Here is a 22981-nt window from a genome sequence, read left to right as displayed (position 1 = left end):
CTGGGCAGAAAGTAATTAATCCAATGCTGTTTGAAACAAAAATGAGTCAAGGTGTCTACCAAATAGTGGTCTGCTAGTGAATATGGACTCAAGAGTGGAAGCATGTGGCTAGAGAAAATTTGTTTACTATCTCCTCGATACAATTGCCACAAAACCTGGTTAGCGGATTGTCTTCATACATAGGTTTGGGATCTGGTCTTGAGTTGTTCAGCAGATTATGTCATATCCATTTTTCTCCAATCACCACGTCACTGAGGGTGATCGGAGATGATATACAAGGTGATGGTTGCTGCTCAGCAAGATGGAGGGTCAATTCTCAGACTGCCTGCCTCCACACTTCCTCCATCTTGCCATCGAACAGTAGAGGTGGTCAGAAGGGAGATCTGCAGGGTCAGCATGGTATGTGTATTGTCATACTTGTCTGCATGACTGAAAATCACCAGAGACACCAAGTCCTAAAACAAAGACATGGCCAGTATTTAGCTAATGTGCTTTGAAGTGGTATGCAGAATAATGTCTTCATTCACTGTTTAGAAACAGAAGTCAGACTGACTGCAGTATAGCTTTTGTCTAATGACAAGAGATCTGTGAAGAAAGCTTCAGAATAGATCTAATATCAGTGAGATTGCAGAGGATGTTGCAAGCTGGCTCTTGGGAAAGAAGAAAGGCTTTGGGTTCACCTGGGTCACTGATCTTGGCAGATATACTTTCTGCAATTTGTATGATTTTTACTGACTGCGGGGGAAGATTCCAGCCATTCCGGCTGACTTTCTAATCATTAAAATCAATTGATGCCTTGAGTATGCTAGCATAGAGGGGGTTTGGGCAGAGGCAGACAATTTGGCAACACCCCATAAATAACTATATAAAACCTATACTCAGTCCACTCCACTCTATCCTGGGATCTGGGCATGAACCATCATCAGGTTTGTCCCTACATTAAGTGTGCAGGTTGTCATGGTTGGTATCAAAATCGATATCCATATAAATACATTACCAGTGGCATCGAACATGGCAATCTTTTGTAAGACTGTCATGGTAGTGTCCAATAGGATAGCCATGAGTAAATGGCTAGCCATATGCTCAATAATCAGTCATCAAATTGGCATGTAGAAATCAAAAACAGTCAGTAGAGGTGTCAGGCAGTGTAGATGGCTGTACTGCAGGAGAGTGTGTATATGTGTGAGATTTGGATTTTTAAATAGCTTTAAGTTTTTCAGTCATATCGCTATGATGTCTTCAGTGTGGCACTTTTAACTGATGTCTACTCACGTGGGCATCATGTTGCAGATATGTATCATGATCTTCCGCCCAGTCACATTATCCCCTTTCCAGGCTAACCAGTTCTAACACTAACCTCTAAATGCTAATTGCCTAGTGAGGCAGCTGTTAGTACCATTTGTAAAATGTCTTTTGTATGACTCAGCTGGGGTTCAAACACATAACCTCCTGCAACTGAGGTCGACACTCTCACCTCTAGACCACTGGAGTAAACTACTACCAGAGTAATGGTAATGTTAGCTGGACAGATAGATATATCAATAAGATCTCTGGTATTGTTAATGTTACATGGCTCAACCTGCTGTAGCATAGGACAATATGTAATTAATGTCAACGAGTCACTGAAAATTATAGATAATGAGCCTGAGACGGCTGGATAGTATGGTCAGCAGCTGATATGGTACCAAACTGAGGTGCAGCTATACAGTATGAATTGCGAACCAAATTGCTGGACAGTAAAGTCAGCCATTGAGATGGCATTAAAACTGAGTTATGGCTAGATGGTATGGGTTGAGAGGCAGCTGGTTAAGTATGCTTCACATCTGAGACGGCATCAAAATTGAGGTGCAGCTAGAGGACACAGCTCATTCAACTCACCACCTGACCTGCCTGGATCAGGGTGGAGTCTACTCCAGTGTCGAAATTCTCAACTAAATTAGAGCCCGATGGAAGGGCAGTCAAAATTGCCTGTAACTAATCATCATATTGTTGCCTGTTGTACCAAATGATTCACTTGTAACTCCAGAGATGGTGTAGATGGTGGATAAGTCACAGCTTCCTACATTCCCCCAAATGTAATCGCATCCCTTACCAAGCTGGACAAAGACTCGTTACAAGGTGGAAGTTGAAAACATCAGTATTCTCGGTCCTTTGGTTTTCCACATCACTCCCCATTTCTTGCAGTTTTCCTCACTGTTAACCATGTATTCTCCAACCAATTGGCACACATGCTGCACACAGCTGACAATGTACAATTTGTACATGTGAGACAATTATTTTTCTTACTGGCTTTGAGTTCTTGCATTTAGCATACTAAGTCATCACTGTTAATCCTAAAACATCAATGTTAGAAGGAAAAAAAAATAGAAATGACTAGTTAATTGTGTTAACAATGCCAAAGACACTGAAGATACTGGGGTTGATAACTAGAGTGTGCAAATATGAACTTAGACATGTTTTACTACAATGTAGTAGTGTGGAGCCATGTGGTCCAAGAACAAAGAAACTAAGTCTGCATGGGTGAAAATATTCACAAAATTATGGTCAAAATTTAAAGTAATAATGTAAACCATCTGATGAAAAATTCTTAATGCATCTGAAAATTACAAAATCAATGGATAGAATGAAAAGTAACACAAAATCCAATGGATTCAGGAGGCAATTTGAACGATGTTGTTTGTTCACAGCAAATGCTAAAAACTTGCACAACCTGTAGGCAGCAATGGGAGGTAATGGGCCAGAGTTACTGCTTTCCTTCTATATCCTACTGACAGAAAAGACAAGTTTTGTCTTCGTGGGAGGACTAGATTTGGGAGGAAGTGGGACTTATATTCCTAATATTAATGTGACTGGGGAATGTATTTGAAGGAGAAACATTGTTCAAAATGATACAGTGAGATGTCTGGTCACAATACAGTAAAATTTGCATGTTAGACATTTTGGTTTCTATGCAGTAGTTTGTGAGATCCAGTTGAAAGGATACCAGACTATAAACAGTTGATCACTTGACAAGGTCATTTTCTTTGAAAATATAGAGTATTTTGTAGACCCTACAAATTAGTTTGAAGAGTTGTCAATGAAAAAATAAAATGTAGCAAAAAGTGCAAAATGTCATCAGACATTCTCTACTTAGAAGGTAAACTGAAAACAATTTGACAATGTCTTTAAATGGTTCTGCATCTTTACTGCTGATTATTAATAATTACTTAAACCACATTTTAATTTATTAGAAGTTTGTTCAAGCTGATTCCATAACATACAAATAATTTTTAAATCAAAATATTAAATATAAAAAAAAATATTTATACCGTTCTAACTTTTACAGATAATTATTACATATGTGTAATCCCCTCCAGAAAGGCCACCCGTCTTACTTTCCTGTCACAGAAGGTGAGACCATACAAAAAAAAACTATTTCCTTTTCTTTCCTTTTTATCACTACGATGCTTAAAACCTGCTTCAGAATTTAGTATTATTCTCCACATCAAGAAGACAGATTTTTGGGGTGAAAGCTGCAGGCTTTGAGTAACCTTGGAGTGTCAGCCAGTGTAAGAAGAATAGTTCCTACATTAATAATTACCCTGATTAGCCACTACCAATGAGGCCTCATATCAAATGTTTTCAGTCTACTCTTCTAATTCCTACACTCATTCACATGTACAATGGTATAGTTAATATGTTGAGGAGAACCTTATATAATGATGCTGTATCAATGGTCAATGCAAAAACTGCATTGTTGATTAGATGGATACAGCTACAACTTATGTTTTAATTCAAGAATCATAAAAACAGAAACAAAACAGATCAAGTTTACCAGATGACTTGTTGGATGCTGAACCTGAAGCCTGATTTTCTGGCAAAAACGATGTAGTTTCCCCTGAAAATACATATCATACTATGTCAATTGTAAACATGAAGTAAGATGGAAGGGAACAGTATCCATATGTTAAAAGAGAACCCCTAAAGGGTTCCTCTCAGGGTTTTTTGGGACATGCCAAAAGAGCGAAGGTGTATGGCAAAGCTATTTGCTTTAAAATTCGCACAATGTAGACACAGATAATTTACACTAATATGTCCTCCACCTACTTAAATTGACAGTTATTTTCCTAATTACTGCCTGAAGCAGTCCGTTTATGAATATAACTGCTCTTATGTACATAGAGAACATGAAATAGTGCAAATCACATTTACTTTGCCTGTTCTTAAACTACAGAAATACATTTTTAAAAGTGCAGGCATTACTATGTTAAAATGTGCATTTAAGAAATTTGTAATATCAAAATAGTTTAATAACTCAATATAATTAATATTCAGATCAAACATTGCAAAGCTGGGCATCAAAAGGAAGGTCCCACTTTGTACTCTCAAACCCAAATCAACCTATATCATTTTGAGGTAAAAATGAAATAAAGTAATACAGCTGTAAGAATAAAATTTGCAACTTATTTCTCATGTATATAAACTTTTTATCATTTTGCCAATGATTGGGTTGATTTTCAAAAAATTATACATTGTACCATTAACAATATTAACTTTTTCTCTAACTTACATGCTTATTAAGTGACTTATTTGAACATTTCACTGAAATCACAGAATATTTTGTCCAACCACCTTAAACACTCACTAAACATGTTTTGGATGACCAAATTTTTAGCAATAATTTGTAAAACTAAAATTATCAAGAATTGGAGTATTGCAGGCAGGCAAGAAAGACACTCAAAAGATATCATTGTCTACCTCAAGGGATATTTTTTAATCATGGTACTGTATTAATGTATTAACTTTAGTCCATATTCAAGGTGTGAAAAGGTGGGTTATATTTCACTGAACTGTATCAAACAGCTGGCCCCATACAATAAATTTAGAAATTACACATAGCCAGTGGACATGGGACCCCTAATAGTTACAACATAATAGCAGCAATCTACAAAATGGGATTCAAATAGAGGGGGAAAATGGAGTATGAGATCTGGAATGTGATGGGGAAAGGGATGAAAAGGCTCCAAGGGAGTCCCCAAATACAACACAAAAGTTTTAAAGGTGAAAATTTCCCATCCATTGCAGGTAGTCAGGAGAAGGCAAATGAGAAATCTACAGAAGAATGAAAGAAAATAAGGGCAAAAAAAGAATAAAGCAAGACTGATAAGAAACACAAACATTCGTATGTTTTAAAGGAGTCTGTTCTTCTGGTCACATATATGGAGCTAATGCAAACGGGTGGGGGGGGGGATCCAGTGCTATCAGGTAGTGAGGGCAAAGAAATGAACAGAACCAAAATATAAAAAGAAGCAGATTGCACCAAAAAGAATAACTAATATAAGAGGTCAACCTTGGTAAGTAAATGGGTCCTGCAAGAAAAAACAAAAGAAGGGTGAGGTGCAAAGTGCATATCACAAAATGAGCAGACAGTAGATCAATACAAAGAATTAAAACTCCAACATGAACTAATCCAGAAGGTAAGAAATTTATATATGGAACTAGTAGAGAAGCAAACGTAATCAAAAAATAAATAGCAAAGAAAAGTCACAAAGTATACTGTCTTAAATAATATACTGTATAATGAATATAAATAAGGATACACTATGGAAAGTAAATTCAGTTTAGCCTTGATAAACCTTAACGGCAAGAAAAATCATAAAAATAGAAGAAGAAAAAAAAACCACCTATATCATAAGTATGATATAATATATAGAAGTAACATTCTGTAGTGGCTGCTACAGAGAGAAATAAGAAACAGATAAAACTAAACATGGGTAAATCATCAGGTTCAGATGGATTAACAGCAAAATTCAATACAAAGTTTGAATTTAGTTAATACTAATCCATGAAAGAAGGGATAATTACACTACTATATAACACTAATTGGGGAAATACTGATTTAAAAGGTACAGATTAATGACTGGATGACAACGAAATTTAATGTCAGTGAGACATGAATGATCTTTATAAATGTTATTATATGCAATAAGTATAAATAGAAATAAAAAAGTAAAGGAATACACATACCTAGTTTAGAAACAGAAAAACAAAATGCTACAACATGCAGGTGACTGTACCAACTTTTATTAGGGATGAATATATGTGTAAGGATTTGGAAAAAGAACTTATTTTTTTTTATATAGCATCAGGATTTAAGGTGAATGATTTAAAACCTGAAATTTTATTAATTGGTACTTGTTAAGAGAACTACAATGGCATCACAAACAGAAATATCTCCCTGACAGGGAGGCTGGCCTCAAAAGTAGTAAGGTCTGACAATGGTGACAGGTTAATTGGCAGCTGAATGGCTGTAATTTTATCTCAACCCAGCATGCTGGTAGGCAGGTCCTGCACCTCATCAATGAGAAGTAACAACAGCAAAAGTTTCTTCTGTAATCTACAATGTTGTGCTTTTGGTTTTGTATAAGGATGGAAGTTACAGTGAGAACAGGACATGACACTCAGTAAGCATTTTCATTCCTAACAATGCAAAATAAATAAAATCAATGTAGATGCATAAAAATGCAAATATCCTGGAAATAATAATACATGTAATAATCATAATATACACTGCATGTCTTTACGAGTTGGGCTCTGTTCATCAAGGAAAGGAGAGGAACAAAGTATAGCCACTTGGGTAGGGGATGAGTACATCACTCACTAAGAGAGGTGGTGTGCTAGCCCAATCATACCTTTACATGCTAGAAAAGTGCCACCATCTAAAATAAGCAGACAGGCCTGCCAATTTTGTAGATAGATAAGATGATGAAAAAAAGACTAACAAAATCAGAAAGATTTAAAATTACTAACAAAAGTTTAAATGAGAGATAGGTAAATCTAAAAATGCCATAGTAAGAGATGAGGCTGATGGGAGGCTATGCTATCAATGACTACATGGAGTAGACAGACTCACATACAAGTCTCAGAAACTAAGGGCATAACAAAATAAATATAACCCACCACAACAAAAAATGGAGGAGAAGGGCATAAGAGTATTTACACAGTATGCAACGCAAAACACAACCTGAGCCAAGCACAAAAGTTTCAACTACAATTGTAAAAAATAAAGTACATTGTGTGTGTGTAGGTCAAGTCCCTTCTGCTACATCCTTGGTGGTAAGTGCTATAAACCAGTCCAAAATGGTGCCTAGGACCTAGGAGGAAAGAATGGTTGACATCTAGCAATGGTATACATATGTATATGCCACTATCTGTGCAGGTGCTTATGTAAATGCAGGGAGCAGCATGGTACTAGGTGCTTACCGCTGTTTTAAAAAGGTGAACTAATAAAAACCAGTGGTCTAGTTGGGAGAATTTAAAATTTATCAAGGCAAATTAATAAATTTCTTGCAAGTTCTGAAATGGTTTTCAGCATGCAAATACAACTGGGTGCAAGTGAATACCCTGATGATGTTATTAAATACAGTGAAAAAAAAAAACTAGGCATGATGCTATTTCAGATCCTTTTATATACAACAGTTTCAATACTTCTAAGTGATTAGCTCTTTCGATCCTTCTTAAAATTGCAGCAAAGAATGATTCCACAAACACATTTTTTTACATCTGAGTTATCCAGTAAATATGTGAATTAAAAATAATAAGCAATTTTATGAGAATCTGAATTGTATCTGTCCAACACTGGTTGATTCTGTACCCTTGATTAAGCAAATAGGTTGGGGTTGTTTGTTCCTTATAAGGACCATGAGAAAAGCTTAAAGACGGACACATATTGATGCAGGAGATTATCAACTGTTAGATTTTCCATGAAAAAAGCATTTATTTTGATGCTTGCAATGTAGTTATCCAGATAAATATTAAACAGTATACTGTCAAGCTGCAACCATTAATTTTAAAATCAATGCCAGACATAGTGAGGGTACCGATAATAGATGGTAAAAATCTAAAGCCAATCACATGCGAGATGACCTCAGCAATAAAATATAGAGTTTAAATTTAGGGATTAATTAATTATGTGTTTTACTGCAATATATGATGCTTTGAATAAATCAACTCTATTGGTGAATAGTTTTTCAAGTACAGCCTTCATATATTTTGTCAATTAGTAACTAATTTGAATTTCCTAGAATTCTCACTTAGCTTTTTTTTTTTTAAAGACTATTTATACATAAGATGCACAAATTTGCCTTTTTTTTTAAAAACTAGCAAGAAATTCAATTCACGATATTAAGATTAAATTACCTAGTATGTACAAATTCAAACTGTGTGCTACAGAGGTCCCTTTCTAGAACTGCCACATGACCAGTGACCATCTGCTTTTTATGGCTAGAATACCTTGGTCCTCATGAGTTTATGTTCAACATTAGGTTTCTAACATGGCCACCCCTCCAAAAGTAGGCAGCATATTTACCTGAGTGGGCACATACTGGGTCAACAGAATGCAAATCTTGTGAATGTTTGTTGATTTCTGAGTTCAACACTTTGACATTTGTGCCATCATGCTGATAAAGCTTTAATCCATAAACATAATTACTGGGCTGTGAACAGCATTATGACAAAAAAGAGGAAAAATGTATGCAGAGGTTAAAGGGGCTGCATTCATTGTATACAAATATAAGAAAAATACCTCAGCATTTGCATTCCTATCACACACTGGAACAATATGTGGAAATGACAGTTGTTATTGCAGTGTCAGAGGTAAGGTAACTTCTCCAAATGGTCTGGGTTCATCACTGAACTGTTTAAACTTGTCAATACTGTAGTGTGAATGTTTCAGTTTTAGAAGTGACACATGTTTAATTGATCTGACATAATCTTCATGAGCAACTGAACCACAGCTGCTGTAACTTATTTGCTTTATACACAAATTACATAACACTCACCTTGGAAATTCCTATTAACAAAAGCGTTCACCAGTTTAACTGATACTCATTGGTCTAAACCTGTCTTCAATTCTAAATAACATTCAAACCATTTGAGGAAAAATGTATTCTTCACATTTTCCTAATTCCTTCATTCTAGATTCCCCATTACTTGTTAAAATACTCATTTTTCAATGTCTTTTAAATCACAAAAATTTCTTCAGGTGCCATCTTATTCAGCTTTTTTCAAATAATTATGAACGCAAAACATTGTTAGTGGAATGCTACTAAACATGATCTGTAACTGGTTAATAATTGCAATCAGATATTTCAGTCTTTTTCAGGCAGGCAATAAGCTGTCTAAATTACTGATGAACATTTATGTTGTCATCTCTAGGCAATTGATGGCTTACCCCTCTAAACATTTTTCCATGAATTTCACTGATCTCAAAAATGACACTGGGGATGAAGAAATCAGCAGAAATCCAAGGAGAATTCACAGCCCTAGAGTTAAGAAATCCACTTAGCCTTACTGCTTCTAGTTTCTTAGATGAATGGTTTTGTAATTTTAATAACTACTGACTGTTGATAAAAGTCGAGATGACAAAAACTAACAAATGAGTGGCACATTGTCCAGGTCACAATAAAGTAAAAATGGCATGTTACCCATCATAGCTTCTGCCTAGTAGTTTATGAGATGTGTTTGGAAGAGTACAAGACCATAGTCAGTCGATCATAAGACAATGTAACTTCCTTTGTCAACAGAGCATTTTGTGTAACAACCCCAACAAATTAGTCTGAAGAACTATCAATTAAGAAAGATATTGCTGCAAACAGTGCAAAATTATGTCAGACACAGTTAGTTTAGAGGGATAAATGAAAGCCATTGGATGAGACGAAAAGAGAGCTCACGATAATTATTGCTATGCTTGATGTCCAAAAGATTCAAATAAATCTTTTTGAACACTGAATCAACTGACTTTGAGCTTAGCACTAAGTTAAGTCATGACTCGGTTAAAGTAAATAGCTGGCATGAGTGAAATTGTATGAAGATAAATGCAGCCATATCAAAAGCCATGATAGGAGTCGACCTAGAGTAAAAGCTGAGAAAGATGGCTTCAAAGTAATGCTAAAAGGAATGGATATACAACAGTCTAAAAATGAAAAACTACTTACATCATGATAGAAAATATCTTATGCAGGAACATGCAAGCTGACAATATCATTAATAAAGTTAACTAACTGCTTTATCTCTTGAACAGAATACAATCTTAACTTCCTCAAGGACAGATACAGATATTTTACAGTGCCAATATCATGCCACCCCTTGAATACTGTTGTTCAATATTGGGTAATTGTGATTCAAAAATTCAAGAAAGGTTTATGCTGAAATTTACACATAAAATAAGCCAGTAAAAAACAGCTGGAGTTAGTCTTGATGCAGATTTATATACACATTAATAAATCTTTATAAAATCATTGGGTTTTCAGGAGAGGACAGCTACAAAATCCAAACCTATAAATCCTTAAATGGATTTTCTACCGATTAACTTAAATGTAACTTTAAATCTGTCAAAAATGTAAATAAGTATGTACTAAGATCAATCTCAAACAATAACTCACATTTACAAATTTAGAGTTTTATTAGAAGACATTTTTTTTTCTGGAGTCAAGCTATGTATGATTTTATGTAATTCAGGACTACACTATTCTTTAAAACAATGTTACTTGATGTACTCACCTGTAATGTTTTACACAGGTTCAGTACCAATCTTTGTATGAATTTTGTATGTACTCATATTTACAGCCTTGTGCATATTTTATTTTAGCAGTAGACTGATCATCTAGCTTTTAATAGCATAAATTTCTCTAAAGAGTAAAGACACTTCATCCTGTAAAAACTTTACATCATACAATGTTATGTATATCTATACAATGTGTATTAATTTTATATTCTAGTCAAAAAAGGTCATTTAGTTAATGATATTTTAAATACTAATTCTCTGTATCATTGTAGATTTGTACTTTAAAGAAGAGGTCATTTGTGTAATCAAAGCTTAGTAATACTGTTAATCCAAGTAAACATCATGTGACCTGATTTTCAGGATACAGGTTCTGAAAGGCCAAGCTGACCTAAATCCTGATTAGTTGGAGTTAAAACTGTTGATCTGTTTATGGATAGTGATTTTGAAATACCAATGTGATGTGTTGAAACTATTTAAAGACATTTGGATTTATAGTTGTATTGGAATTACTGTGAATTCATTTAAAGCCATATTAGGATTATATCAGTGATTCTTTCAGTACTGTCGGTATATAAATGCATTTTAGTTCATCATTCAGAATACCACTGAAACTAATTTGCATTACTAAATACTTTTGGACTTCATAGAACAATTAGGACCTTAAGATTTCATTCATCAAACTTTAAGTTATACTTTTTAATTTCAATTTTACAAAACTTTTTGCTTTCCACTCTTTTCTGTAATGTAGTTTAAGACTACAGAGTCATAATAACATATGAATGTTAGGGAAAAAGAAATGAAAATTGCACTAAACTTTTAAACTCCCCCAGGATGCATAATTTCAAAATACCATTTTATAGTAGGTTAACTGGCATCTTGTCTGCGTTACGGACCACTGCCATCTCACCTCTGTCTGCGTGGGTTCGAGTCTAAGATTCGGCCAATGTGGGTATGTGAGAAAGCTTGCCAGTAGTTTCTCGTGGGTCGGTGGTTCTTCCCAGGGTTTTCCCAGGTTCTTCCTCCACCACTAATACTGGCTGCCATGCATAGCCTATCGTGTGCTGAAAAATGGCATTAAACCCAACAACAAAAACAACAACAACAGCATCTTGTCTGCTTGTCCATCCAACAATACATCAGACTATCAACAATTTTGGGCTCAAAATCACACACTGGTATTTCCAGTGTGACTTTCCCAATGTCCAATATAGACTGATATGCTTGAAATTCATTATCATCAGCCAGTATTTGCGTAATGCAAAAAAGGACTTTGGAATCACCTGAGTCACTGATCCTGGAAAGCTGATTCTCGACAATTTCCATGATTTTTCCTGACTGTAGGGGAAGACGGATGGAATGGCTGAGCTCCTCAATGCCAGAAGCAACCCAGTATGCCAATGTAGAAGAGGGAGAGCAGTGGTGGACATTCTCAATTTAGTAACACCCCATACATTCTTCTATTGCTGTCATAAGCTATACAGTCTACTCTATGGTGAGATCAGAGTAAAAATCATCACAAAGTTTATCCACACACTCAGTGTGCAGGTCATCCTGGTAAATATCAAGATAAATATCCATGTAATATATTCCTGGATGCACAGGCAAGGTATGGCCATCATCTCTAAGACTGCCATGGTACTGTCCAAGACAGTAAGCCATGAGAACAGTTAGTTGTATCTGCAGAAATTAGTTGTTGAACTGGTATGGATGGTTTGGTGAATAAAAAAACAGCCAGTACAGGTGTTGAGCATATGGATGGCTTTCCTGCCTGAGTAATGATAATGTTAGGCAGATAAGACAGATTTATCAATAGGATCCCCAGTAATGTTAATGTTGCCTGGCTTAACTTGATGAGGCACAGGACAGTATGTATAAGGTCATTAAATGGTATGGATCAAAAACTGGAATGATGGATGGTATGTTCAGCAGACAATACCCTATCAAAACTGGTGCAGCTGGATGGTATATTTCAAGAACCAGACAGTTCAAAGATATGGCTGTCAGCTGAGATGGCATCAGAACTGACATATGGCTAGATGGTATTGATCGAGAGCCAAACTTTGGATGGTACAGTCACCAGCTGATGTGGAATCAAAACTGAGGTGAAACTAGATGGTATGGATCGAGAGTTGGTGGCTGGATGGTACAGTTGGCAGGCAAGACAGCATCAAAACAGAAGTGTGGCTAGATGACATGGCTCATTCAACTAATGTGCACCTGGACTTCTGGGCCCAAAACCAATACTTGGAAATGTGGGGGAACTTGTGCCAACTGGGCTGCCTAGAATTGGGTGGAAACTCCCCCTTGGCATTGAAATTCTTGATTAAAACAGAGGAAGATAGAAAGACAGGGAAAAATTGACCAGGACTAGTCATTTATGTCAATGTTTCTGTATGAAATGATGCACGTGTAACTCCAAAGAAGGCTTAGATGGTGGAGGAGATATTGCGGCTTCCTCCATTCCGCAGATGAAATGGTGTCCCATACCAGGCTGGCCAAAAACTCAGTACAACAGTAATGTTCACAACATCAGTGCTCTTGGTCCTATTGATTTTACACCTACTCCTTGAAAATAACAAAATCCTGAATAGATTGGATGAAAAGTTACACAAATTTCAACTGGAGTTTGGGAAGTGATTTGGATGATGTTGTCAGTTCGCAGCAAAAGCTTAAAACTGGCACTGCCTGTAGGTGGCAAGTGGAGGTAATGGGCAAGAGTTATTTTCCTTTGTTTATATAAAATATAAAAGATGAATTTTTCATCTTTGGGAGGGCTAGATTCAAGATGTTGTAGGGCTTATATTCCTAACAATAATGTGATCTGGGAACATATTCAAAGGAGAAACATATTGTTCAGATCTAATTAGCAAGATGTCCTACCGACATAAAGTAAAAATGGCATGTCAGCCCTCACTTCTTATATCAAGTTAAGTTTGCAAGATCAGTTTCAAAGGGTATCAGACTATAATCAGTCGATCACATGACAAGGCAACATTGTAAACACTGATCACTTTGTGTAATAGTCCCTACAAATTAGTTTGAAGAGTTGTCAATGAAGAAATAAACTGTTGCAAGAAGTGCAAAATGTTATCAGACACTCTCAGTGTAGATGGTAAAGTGAAAGCAACTCTGGAAGCAGGTTTTTAAATGGTTTTACATCATTGCTGATGATTATTAACAACTGCTTAAATCAAGTTATTATAATTTTCATACTGCTGATTCCAAAAAGAAATTTTTAAATGTTAATATTAAATATAAAAAAATTAGCTCCACCTTTCTTTCTTAAAAATTATTACTCACATCTGTATGATACCCCTTACAAGGCACTTTCCTGGCGGGCGACCTTATAAAACAGGGGCCCACTGATTAAAGTTTTTTAATTAGTTAAAATTTCTCGCTCTGGGAAAAAGGTTTACTGGGAAATTACCTATATTAAGAAATAAATTTCATCACTTTCAGTTTTGCCTTGAAACTGATTATTTAGGTGCACTTCCTTTCATGGTGTTGTAACCTTAAAAAATTCAATGGTCAACTCCATTAATTAACTACAGAAAACATAAATGGAAGTAAGAGTCTTTTAAGTGGGATAAAACATTTTAAAGTTGCTTTTTTGTTCTTTAAACACTATATAACTACATAAAGAGGAAGGGACACAAAGCATGACTCAAATGCATACTTTTCAGTTTTGTTACTTACTCACAAAATATGTTAAAGTCTGAAATTAATTATGAACCAAATGTAATATGTTAACTGGATATACAGTGTTTTCTACAATAATTGCCATGAATGGAAAATGTAACAACTTCACAAATGGATTAAAATATTTTGGTAAAATACAGAAACACAGTATAAGGATTGCTAGATTGCTAGATAACCTGGTAAGCGTAGAATCTGCGGTCTGGTCTCTTGTTACTGGCAAATAAGTTTCCTCCATAAAGACATGATAATATGTTATTTGCAGGGTTGCATTTAGGATCTGGCAAATGTGGGCAAACTAAATCTGAAAAATGAAGAGGGGGGCCAACATAGCAATAAGGGGTCCTTCCCATATGCTGTAAATTAAAAAGCTTCTACAAATTCAAACAGCAATATAACAAGTGTATTAAATGCATATCATGTATTCTATATATTATAGTATAACACTTCAACACGTAAACTGAATACATATCACATGCCCTGTATATTAAAGCATTTCAAAGTAAAATCCATGTCTTGTGTTTTCTAACAACAGAATTTTCTCTTCTCATGTACTATTAAAGAATCAAACCATGAGTGGCAAATTGTGTAACCTCTCTCCATTCTTATATCTTACAAAACAGTCACATATTTCCTGCTTTGTCACATCATAGCTAGTCATACATGTAGTTCTAACATTTTCATTTTTTGTTGAATCCAGAATTGCCTATCATCGACTGATGTCCTAAAATTAGTATTTGCAAGTGTGCATGCATTTTATTTGCCAGATGTTGCACATGCAAAGCATCTCATTTTTATATCACTCATTTTCAGATGGTTAATTTCACCCATAGTCTGAACTGAATGAGTATTGTTATTTTGCTCTTCTTGATGTCGGACGGACACTCGGTTTCAGCATTGCCATCTTTATTCACATCATCAGCCTTAGAATTTGTTTGTTCATCATCAAAGTGCACAAACACCTGTACTCTGGCTGTTATTAGATATATTACTGCTAATATAATGAAAAAGTGTCAGAGGTTTGCCACTTAGGCATTGTCCCACCAAGCTAGACTCAGCATCATATGTGCTCTCCTGACCTTCTTCCAGCAACCAATCAGACTTGAGCACATGACATAACAGGCAATACATTTATTTTGTAATTACACTAGGAAAACATATTCACTGACAGACAAACAGAATTTTTGCATAAACAAAAAGTAGCATTTTCTGCACGAAAAAATGAGCAAAATTCTCATTTCTTGTACAACTTAGCCTGCAAAAAAATGAATATTTTTCAGAAAATCTTAAGTTTTGGGGGGATTCTCACAATGTTATTTCATAGATGCATCCCCAATTTGTAAACATGGAGTGAAAAGGAAGGGCACCAATCTATATCTTAAACAAGAGTCAACTGATGAAATGACACTCATGTTTGAAAACGATTTGTGTAGTATTCATGAAAGAATGAATTGATGTGGCTCACCAGGCTTATATTTTTTACTTGGAATTAACATTCACTTTTTGTGGACTATGGAGTTGCTACAAACCATGAATTTAAAGAAGAAAAATATGAAGATTATTCTGTAGAAATAAGGAGACCTTTCCATATTTGCAATTAAAGTACTGAAAAAAATGTCTTCTTTTTACAATGAAAATGAAACTGGAAAATAAATTCATTACAGTAACATAAAAAAGAGGCCAACTTGTCATGATGACCATTCATTCTGTGATTTTCAACCATTTACAAAACTTAAATAGTGTTGATGATGGCATCAATGCCAGTGGTTGATAAAGACTTACTATATCTAACCATGAATTAAACACATAGCATTAACCTGAAACAACCTCATAGGAGGATGGGTACCAATAATAAGGAAAATGTAAACAATGTCAAAACCAAATCATTCTTCATGACTTAGCTTCATTTTAATTCATTTAGTCACAAAATAAATTTACTTCATGCAATTTTAGACCAAAACTTTTAAAAGCTATCTTCCTAAGCTAACATCACAAAATTATGATATGATTTTGTGTCATGCTCCAACTTTTATAAGGCCTCATAAAGAAATTGCATGAGACCATACAAGTTTTCATGGGTTTGGAAGTTTCATTGCCTTATATCTATATGAAAATGAATGAGGTACAGTGGTCCACCTCATGAAAGACACCCCATGACCAGCATCCACACACCTTTTACACCTAGAATCCATTGGCACAGATGAATGTGTGTTAAAAAATACCCCTTGAAAAAGACCACCCCTCACAAGTGGCCACATTTTATTTTAATACATATCCAGAACCAATATTTAATTAATATGGTAATATAAGTAATCTGATTATCTGTACCAAGGTCGGTTTCACAATATTAGGTTTTCATTACTGAAAGAAGTCTTGGCTAAAGTATTTGTACCACTAAGGTTAGTATTATATCCTTAATGCCAATGTTTACAAGAAATGAAGTCAATGATGTTGTGATAGAGTTTGGGGTTTCACACACAGCACTTGAGGTTATGTCTGTGATGATTAGGACCAGAAATAACTGTCAAGATCATAAGAAGGTCAGCATAAGCTAAACATAGATTTTGTGGATTAACACACAGGGAGAAATTAACCTTGAACAAAACAGGGTACCAGACAAAGAACGAAAAATCACTTGACAGTACATATATCACTTCCTTTATAAACAAGCAATTTCATCTACAAATGTTTCATCTGCACATCTGCAGCAATGTACAATTAGCAACATAGGAATAAATTGTTACAAAACTTTAACATATCATCATATAAATGGAGAATTAATACTTTAAAAGAAAATTTTATTTGACTTGATGACAATGGGAACAGTTCAAGAGTTCTTACAAACAAAATGTTATGTTGGGAAGACTAAAATAAACAAAAATTTTAACAGATAAGGGGAAGATTCTGCAGCAATGGGAAAATGAAGAAATGGAAAGAGAATTATTTCCAAGTATGTACCAAGATTTAAATGAATGGTTTTGCAATGTGCATGCCAACAATACCCCACTTGCATTTCACAGTTAAGAATCAGAAATATTAAGTTATTATTTAAAAATGAGAAAAACACTTTTAATAAGTAATGCTATTTTTAAATGAAAATATGATACACTTTTAAGTTATATGTAGCTTTCTTACAACACACACACACACACACACACACACACACATGTACATACATACACAATCTTCCCACAAATATAGTTCCACCGTTGGAAAGGCCACCTGTTTTATATGGTCACTTTCCTGGTGCAGAAGGGGTGACCATATAAGATGGTGACCAGTGTAATAAGAATTTATTAATTTGCATACATTTTAAAATTTGCATACACTTTAAAAATTACTTAAGTTCTTAAAAAGAGTAAATAACATAAAATGAAGGGGACATAAGTTGATTTTTTTTACAAATAAAATATTTGCTTTGTTTGAAATAATTCAGTAACTTTGAACAAAACAAAGTAAGAAACCTAAATGCACAAGGTCACTAAAACAGTGGACATACGTGGGTGATCCACAAAAGGAAAACTATGCTTGGTTATGTTACATTTTAGGAATAAATTAAACCAGAAATGAAAGAGAAAAAAATACCAGAATTATTCATGGCCTCACTACCTGTATTATCTTCTTTTAGCAACAGTTGATTGGTTTCTGCTGTAAAGACATAAAAAAACTATCATTTGGAGGCATGGAATGACAATGGGACCAGATTATATGTCTTAAACAAGATTATCTTAAATGGATTGATGCTCTTATTACTTTATGAAACAAGTTTGTATAAATCTATAACAAGGCACATTTTGCACTGTACTAATTTTCCTTTAACAGCTAGGTAATGAAACCAACTGAGATATTGTTGAGAAGCAAATTAAGTAAAATGAAGATCCAAAGTGAACCTGATACTACTTACCTAGCTTGCATAACTTAACAGATGACCATTTCACATATCAGGCTGATGTAGGATTGTAGGAACCCAACCCTAAGTATGGCACCTCACATTTGAGGATGTCCATTTTACTTATGATTTTGGCAGATTCAACTTGCAATACAATCAATGAACATGTAATTAAAACTTATTTATCAAGTTTCAGCAAATTCCTATCACAATTCAGTCTCCTGAGTGATAGCAAACTCAAATAATGAAATTTTAAATATGCATGGTTCTTGCTCATCAGTAAATGCATGAAACACAGTGAAAAAAAGTGATTTTAAAAAAGTTGATCAAAATCAGATCAGCAACTGAGATGCTTGAGTGTGGAGAGATCAGATTCAAAATCATCTTATTTAGTTGTGGATCTTCCTCATAATCATACTCATGCATGAACTTTATCATATAAATGTACTTAAAAGTTTGATTAAAATCAAAACCCTAAAATTCCAAATGTACCACACATGGCTCATAAAACTGAAAATGTGATTATTTCACTTTTGAATGAAACTTATGTAGTAACTGTAATAATACAACCATGTCAAAACAATCTCGCAAAATTTATACTGTGTCAATTTTACTTATTTTACATTAGTGAGATAACAAAAAGGTCAGGACCTGGATGGAAACCATGAAGCTATGATAATACTGTTTGTTTAGTCCTATATTCTTTACAACAGCTGAGTATTGAAAATATCCTCTGATATCCTTGACAAACCCCAACATCCCGCATACAAAAAAAACCCCATGTTGATATGACCATCTGTTCATGAGGAGTAGCAATATTAACAAAATTGTCAAGATGGTCACCATGTTGGCCATATTGAATGTTAGATCAGCACCAATCTTTTTATGACCAACAAGACACCATAAAAACAATGATAATACAACTATCCATGACAGGTAGATTAGCAATACTGGATGTCACAGGGTCAAGATTTTCATTTAGGCTCATCAGGAAATTAGGATGAACTCAATCCTCAAGGTAATTTAGAAAGAATAGTGATTACAAACTTAAGCTAATGGATATATGATGCCAGACAGACTATGGACAATTGATGATTGAAAAGAGGTCCTTAAAAAATTTCCTCTGGTCTATGACTATTAAAGCTAATAAAATGAAAAAACTATAACAAAATCCTTAATGCAAATTTGTTTAGACAATGACATTTACTCCATTCTTAACTGACACCAGAATCTTTTCTACCTCTCTCCTCTCGATATACTAAAAACAAGTGACAAATACAAAATTAAAATTACTTGACTTCTTCCATAATGTGACACAAAGCTTATTTTGCATAAATTAAAAATAGTCATTTTTGAGGTATTGCTAAATAAAGCAATTATAAAGATTAATGAAACCTGGGTGCATATTTACCACAATCGACATAAATGAACTATACCAAAAATGCAAAGATGATGAAATGGAAAATCACACCTTGTTATGTTATACTTCAGGTACAATTTAAAACAGAAACAAAAACAGGTTTACTGGATTTCATGTGGGCAGAATCTGCAGGGCTGCTTTGTAGGCAATTGGTGATAATTCATCTCCGGAAAGACACCCAAAAATATGTCATTTGTAAATATGGATCAATATGCAGGTGGACCAGGTTCAATGTTCTAAAGGAATAATAACTAATCTCACTAAAGGCTGAAAAGAATTTACAGGAATTGACAAGAACTCTTTTTTCCCTCCTTCTATTCCATTTAATTGCTATATACTGAAACCACCAAAGATAATCTTAATAAACTCCAATATACCACACAAAAAACCAAGAGGTCCTAATGGATCTGACATTGCTTACATAAACTATCTTAGTGAACAAATGACCATTTATTTCCCTAAACAGGCATATACATTATATTAAGAACACAACCCCAATAAAGTATCTTCCAACTAATCTAACCTATATTCCCATAGACCATAATTTTTCTAATTATTTTACACTTGAATTTCTTTACACAATCAATAAAAATAAAAATTTTAATTTCAAAAAATCTAAATATATATCTTTTTATAATTAGTACTTCATGTTTTATGTAAAATACTTTCAATCATTGTACAAAAATGTTCTAATGAAAATATTTACATTTGCAAGAAAGATTAGACATATTGCCAAATTAGTTATGAAATGAACTAAACATAAAATTCATATAAAATAATGGCATTGCTTTGTTGTTTCTTTGGCTTTGTATTATATTTTAAACTCCTGTCTTGATGTGTTATAACTGAATCAAGAAGCTACAATGTTGAAGTCTACCTTGGGAAATATGGAACCATTGTGAATATAAGTCTAGGTTTGGCACCTAGAGTCATTATTTAACTAACAAGACCTTTGCAACTACAATCAACTTGATTCAATTATGTATTCATAACTATTAAAGAAACACCAAAGATTTTTCTAATGTCTGATTACTGAAAAGTCAGCATAAAGCACAGATCTGAAAATTTATATACCTCTCTGATTTGACTCTTGCATTCCCTTTCTCTTTGATGTTTTTACAGCTGAAAGTAAAAAGAATTGTCACTAACGTGCTAATGAAGGCATGCAGAATTTATTTGATAAAGAAATTACAAAATAAATATATAATATTAGTATTCTTTCACAACTGGTAACTTCGACCTCAGCATTTCTTCACTTCATCAGATCTACCAGTGTATTTCATAGGAATGGTTGTAAACATATTTTACAAAGGTAAATTAAGTGAACTTAAACATAATAGACATGAGTCATGTATTTTTTATGCCTAAATAGATATCTTCCAGTTCTCTTCAATACGTTTTCACCCCCATACCTTTCAAAATGTATCTGAACTATGAATTTCTTCAACAACACACACATCCCAAGCAAATGTTACTCTATTTCTTTACAATGAAGGATACATATGTAAAGAGACTGCTTAATGTGTCTGCTATTTTCAAATAACTTTTGACAAAGAGTTCATCAGAAAGCAAGTAATCTTGAAACAGGTGTCAAAAGTTAAATTTGTTTGTTAATTATGAAGTTGTAAAATGCACTGAAACAAAGATCTTAATAGTGAGAAGATGAAAATATTCATTTTTTTTAAAAAGCAGGTAACCAACAATTGTCTCAAATTATAGAAATTATAAATGTTTCTGCATGTGCAGTAGATGTAGCTCCAGCAACTTCTGGAAAAACTGACCAGGACTCAGTAGCAGATTTCAAAATGACTGGGTCAACCAGTTACCTGTATATTATATGCAATCTTTGTGCATGAACTGGCTTGTTAGCTCCAGGATCTTTTGTAAGAAATGAACAGGACGAAAATGCAGAATGTACAGACTTTAAAACTACCATAAAGATCAGCTATCAGGATATTATGTGAAATCTACCTAAATGATGACAATATTCCTTACACCTGTGGTTCATCCTGCAATACGAATCTCTTTCTGGCAATAATATATGTGCATAAAATGATTACTGATAAATGCTGATATAATTTGTGTTTGAATAAATTACATTAGTGGGTTTCTTTATTTCCCTCCAATTATGCAATAGGTGACCTCACATATGCAGCAACATGTTTATATTTCTGAAGTCAAAGCAAAAGTTTAATTTTTCATATCAATTGAACAATAGAACCTTTACTTCAGTGCACCTTAAAAAGTGTATAACACAAATTCCATTACTTTATATGAGTATATTGAAAGGCATGTCACTTTCTCTATTTTATCCGTTTATACCTCAAAGTTCAATGGAAATGCATAAACAGCCTCTTAAAGGAACAAAGGAACGTATAATTAAGGTTGTGGTTATATTACTCAGTTGTCCTGGATCAATTCAACACAGCAGCACTGAAAGGAAGTTACAATACATTATATGCAGTCATTTTGCACAAGTGCCAAGAAATGTATATTTAACATGACATCATTACATGATTCATTGCACCTGTCCCATATTGTTCACTATCATGTCAATTCACTGCAATTGAAAGAGGTGGGAAACAATACGTGTATAACTGAGTGTTTCTCTGTATTGACGTGTGTGAAGGATCTAATAAATGTTCCACTGTGCTGTGTTTGAATGCAACAATAATTTGAGCAAGGTACTGAGTCAGACTAAGAATTTCTTTAGATTTCCAAAAGAGATCCACTGAATGGGATGGATCCATTACTGTCATCATCACAACATTAAGCAAGTAACTTGTAGACTTTGCAGCATGCATTTCTTAAAAGTCTAGTTTATAAAAATTATCCAGAGAGACATGCTGAAATGAGATATTCAAATAGCAGGGCAAGACAAAACCTAACAGATGTGCGAGACATTTATCCACTCTTGGGCCAGGGTTAATATCTCCCACCAGATACCTGCATCAACAACACTATATCCCCAAGTGAGAAGCTGAAATATGCAAGAAGAGCAAATCACAAGAGGCACAATACAAAGGTGATCAAATAACCAAGCTTGATGCATTCCAATTTCAATGTAATATCCAAAATATGAGTGAAGTACATACACAAAATACATCTGCATAAAACAAAGCTTTCTTTAACACATACTCTTGGGCTTCCACTGCCCTGCAACCATAACCCCACACCTTGGTCCCCAGGGGTTGATTTGTTGTGTACATCTTCTAATAACATATATTTGTCCTTGAAAGTATTTTCTCTTTCATCTTGTTTTAGTTCAAATGGTGAGGCCAAATAAATATGCATGCTTCCTATTGCACTGATTTTAAAATTAGGGTAGGTATGTAGTTGTTTTAAACATTATATATATATATATATATATATATATATATATATATATATATATATATATATATATAATGTATGAATTGCTTCAAAGTACTGG

At 34.2% G+C, this 22981-nt stretch overlaps 1 protein-coding gene across 5 annotated transcripts in view; it reads right to left on the bottom strand.

Annotated features, from left to right (window-relative positions):
* Nucleotides 1–22981, bottom strand: part of LOC149774245 (uncharacterized) — an 85792-nt gene that overhangs the window by 29630 nt on the left and 33181 nt on the right. For 3 of the 5 annotated variants that reach the window (XM_089945566.1, XM_089945569.1, XM_089945568.1), the window contains 3 exons: nt 20623–20670; nt 17849–17887; nt 3815–3877 (listed from right to left, as the gene is read on the bottom strand). In XM_089945566.1, the coding sequence (XP_089801692.1) occupies nt 3815–3877; nt 17849–17887; nt 20623–20670 (150 nt within the window). The remainder of the gene's footprint in view (nt 1–3814; nt 3878–17848; nt 17888–20622; nt 20671–22981) is intronic. The other 2 variants (XM_089945567.1, XM_089945570.1) reach the window with 1 other exon arrangement.

The sequence above is a fragment of the Sinohyriopsis cumingii genome, unplaced genomic scaffold, assembly GCF_028554795.1.
Source record: "Sinohyriopsis cumingii isolate HCF-2022 unplaced genomic scaffold, ASM2855479v2 utg000360l, whole genome shotgun sequence".
Classification (NCBI taxonomy): domain Eukaryota; kingdom Metazoa; phylum Mollusca; class Bivalvia; order Unionida; family Unionidae; genus Sinohyriopsis; species Sinohyriopsis cumingii.
Note: the sequence above shows the minus strand (reverse complement) of the source record. Positions and strands in the feature narration are given on the sequence as shown.